The sequence below is a fragment of the Oncorhynchus keta genome, chromosome 7 (assembly GCF_023373465.1).
Source record: "Oncorhynchus keta strain PuntledgeMale-10-30-2019 chromosome 7, Oket_V2, whole genome shotgun sequence".
Taxonomy (NCBI): Eukaryota; Metazoa; Chordata; class Actinopteri; order Salmoniformes; family Salmonidae; genus Oncorhynchus; species Oncorhynchus keta.
In genome coordinates this window covers 47,866,948-47,870,196 of record NC_068427.1, presented here as the reverse complement: position 1 = coordinate 47,870,196, position 3,249 = coordinate 47,866,948, and the positions used below count along the sequence as shown (strand labels likewise).

The following is a 3,249-nucleotide window of genomic DNA, read 5'->3' as shown; positions in this document are numbered from 1 at the left end:
CTACTGGAACCGTGTAGCAGCCGCAGCTCTATTCTATTTTCTATTCATTAACGTTTTCCTTTTATTTCTCACCTGAGGACCCCGGGTTGATATGGCAGAGACACGCTAATTGACCTGAGGACCCCGGGTTGATTTGGCAGAGACACACTGATTGACCTGAGGACCCCGGGTTGATTTGGCAGAGACACACTGATTGACCTGAGGACCCTGGGTTGATTTGGCAGAGACACACTGATTGACCTGAGGACCCCGGGTTGATTTGGCAGAGACACACTGATTGACCTGAGGACCCCGGGTTGATTTGGCAGAGACACACTGATTGACCTGAGGACCCCGGGTTGATTTGGCAGAGACACACTGATTGACCTGAGGACCCCGGGTTGATATGGTAGAGACACACCGATTGACTGGAGGAACCTGTGCAGAGACTAAAGGATCTCACTCCACACACCTGAGTGTCCAGAGGACTGATCTTAGTTGGCCACAGGAGAAGGATTAAGGGACAAGGATGGTACCTGGAGGATCCACCAGAACATAACATCTGATGCAGAACTTTCAGGACACTCAAAAAAAAAAAGTATCCTGACACTACCAAAGCTTTTATCCATATAATAGTCTAGAATTGTCCATTCATATCAAAAGCAAAAGTACAAGAGGAACTGGAGAGGGGAGTATGGGACATTGGATCCGTGGTGGGGTGACTCCTGGTTGGTTCCCAGGGGCCCGATGAGTGGCAGCAGCCATAGCACCAGCCTACTTCGGGGCCGCCGCTTCTACTGCCGGGAATGGGCCCTGGAAAAGCTTGGGCGCTGTCTAGAGGCCAGGTCCACTCCCGGCCGGCCCCTGGGGGTCCTGGTGACTGGGGGGCCCGGGGCAGGGAAGACAGCCCTATGCACAGAGGCAGTATGGCCCACATCGGACGCAGGGCTTGGGTTGGCACCACGCTGTTTGGGGTTTCACTTCTGCCAGCGGGAGGACGGGAGGAGCCTGGCGGTGTGGAGGTTTGTCCTGGGCTTGGTGGATCAGCTGAGGGTCAGCCCCCTCCTCCCCATGGGGTACAGGGACACACTGGACACCCCCTTGGTGGCTCCCACCTTGGAGCCCCTACACTGCCAGAGGGACCCGGATGACACCTTCAAAAGGTCTGCACCCCGTCTATTACTCTCTGGCATTACTAATCAACTTACCTAGACGGCTTTGTGAATCGCTCTGCTCTGACGTGAATTCAATGCATTGTCTGCAGAAGCGGATGTGACATTTCCATAGAGACATTTCAAGGGTTGTCAGACTCAAACATTGAGTCAGTCAGATTGATAGAGGGATAAGTACGTCTGGGGAAAATACCCATTGTTTGATTTGACATAATAGTCACACTTTCACAGTAGCATATGAATAGTTGTATTAGCATAATGTATTTGGAAAGTGAAATAAATTACACAACCATCAAGCTTCTCCTAGACTACTTCCTACAGATATCAGGGAGTTTACCATTCGGGCCATCAGATTTGCCACCATTGCTCCTTATAAGACACTGCACTCTATACTCCTCTGTAAACTGGTCATCTCTGTATACCCGTCGCAAGACCCACTGGTTGATGCTTATTTATAAAACCTTCTTAGGCCTCACTCCCCCCATCTGAGATATCTACTGTAGCCCTCATCCTCCACCTACACAACACCCGTTCTGCCAGTCACATTCTGTTAAAGGTCCCCAAAGTACACACATCCCTGGGTCACTCGTCTTTTCAGTTTGCTATAGCTAGCGACCAGAACGAGCTACAACAAACACTCAAACTGGGCAGTTTTATCTCAATCTCTTCATTCAAAGACTCAATCATGTGCACTCTTACTGACAGTTGTCGCTGCTTTGCATGATGTATTGTTGTCTCTACCTTCTTGCCCTTTGTGCTGTTGTCTGTACTCAATGCTGTTTGTACCATGTTTTGTGCTCCTACCATGTTGTGCTGCTGCCATGTTGTGTTGCTACCATGTTGTTGTCATGTTGTGTTGCTGCCATGCTGTATTGCTATCATGTTGTTGTCATGTTGTGTTGCTACCATGCTGTGTTGTCATGTTGTGTTGTTGTCATGTTGTGTTGCTACCATGCTGTGTTGTCATGTTGTGTTGTTGTCATGTTGTGTTGCTACCATGTTGTTGTCATGTTGTGTTGCTACCATGCTGTGTTGTTGTGTTGTTGTTGTGTTGCTACCATGTTGTTGTCATGTTGTGTTGCTACCATGCTGTGTTGTTGTGTTGTTGTTGTGTTGCTACCATGTTGTTGTCATGTTGTGTTGCTACCATGCTGTGTTGTTGTGTTGTTGTTGTGTTGCTACCATGTTGTTGTCATGTTGTGTTGCTACCATGCTGTTGTCATGTTGTGTTGCTACCATACTGTGTTGTCATGTTGTGTTGTTGTCATGTTGTGTTGTTGTCATGTTGTGTTGTTGTTGTGTTGCTACCATGCTGTGTTGTCATGTTGTGTTGCTACCATGCTGTTGTCATGTTGTGTTGCTACCATGCTGTTGTCATGTTGTGTTGCTACCATGCTGTTGTCATGTTGTGTTGCTACCTTGCTATGTTGTCGTCTTATAGGTCTCTCTTTATGTACTGTTGTGTTGTCTCTCTTGTCGTGATGTGTGTTTTGTCCTATATATTTGTATTTATATTTGTATTATTATTTTTTAAATCCCAGCCCCACAGGAGACCTTTTGCCTTTTGGTATGCGTTTTGGTATGAGTTTGTTCTTTTTAACTGACTTGCCTCACGTAGAATGTATGCACACATGACTGTAAGTCGCTTTGGATAAAAGCGTCTGCTAAATGGCATATATTATATTATTATTATATAAAAATGGCATTGATATTCAGATTATATTTACACTGTACTTCTAAAAGCCTGTCACTGCTAGTGCTGCTCAGTCAAACAAAGAGGGCCAAAAGCACCACAGAAAAAAAGCTAGTGATTGTCTCGCTTCCTTGGTTTATTTATTTATTTCTCCCCTAATAATACAGGCCATTCAACACTCTCACAATGGCCCTCCAGTATGAATGAATGCTACAATGCTATTTACGACACGTCCTTTCAGAAACAAAAAGAACAAAGACATGAAAAATGCATTCCCTCGAGTCGCAAAGACGAAGTCGTTGGTACCGCTTGGTGAGGTCGCCATTCTTACGAGGACCCTCTCTGTCTGTCTGCTGCTGTCGTGCTGACTCTGGGGATGGTTGTGGACGGCGAAGGAACGCTCAC

General features: G+C 46.6%; 1 protein-coding gene across 9 annotated transcripts in view; it reads left to right on the top strand.

Annotated features, from left to right (window-relative positions):
* Positions 1-725: 725 nt before the first annotated feature.
* ankrd50l (ankyrin repeat domain 50-like) overlaps positions 726-3,249 on the top strand; it is a 27,744-nt gene continuing 25,220 nt past the window's right edge. For all 9 annotated transcript variants that reach the window (XM_052523047.1, XM_052523046.1, XM_052523044.1 and 6 more), the window contains exon 1: positions 726-1,142. In XM_052523047.1, the coding sequence (XP_052379007.1) occupies positions 727-1,142 (416 nt within the window). In that variant the 5' untranslated portion in view covers position 726. The remainder of the gene's footprint in view (positions 1,143-3,249) is intronic.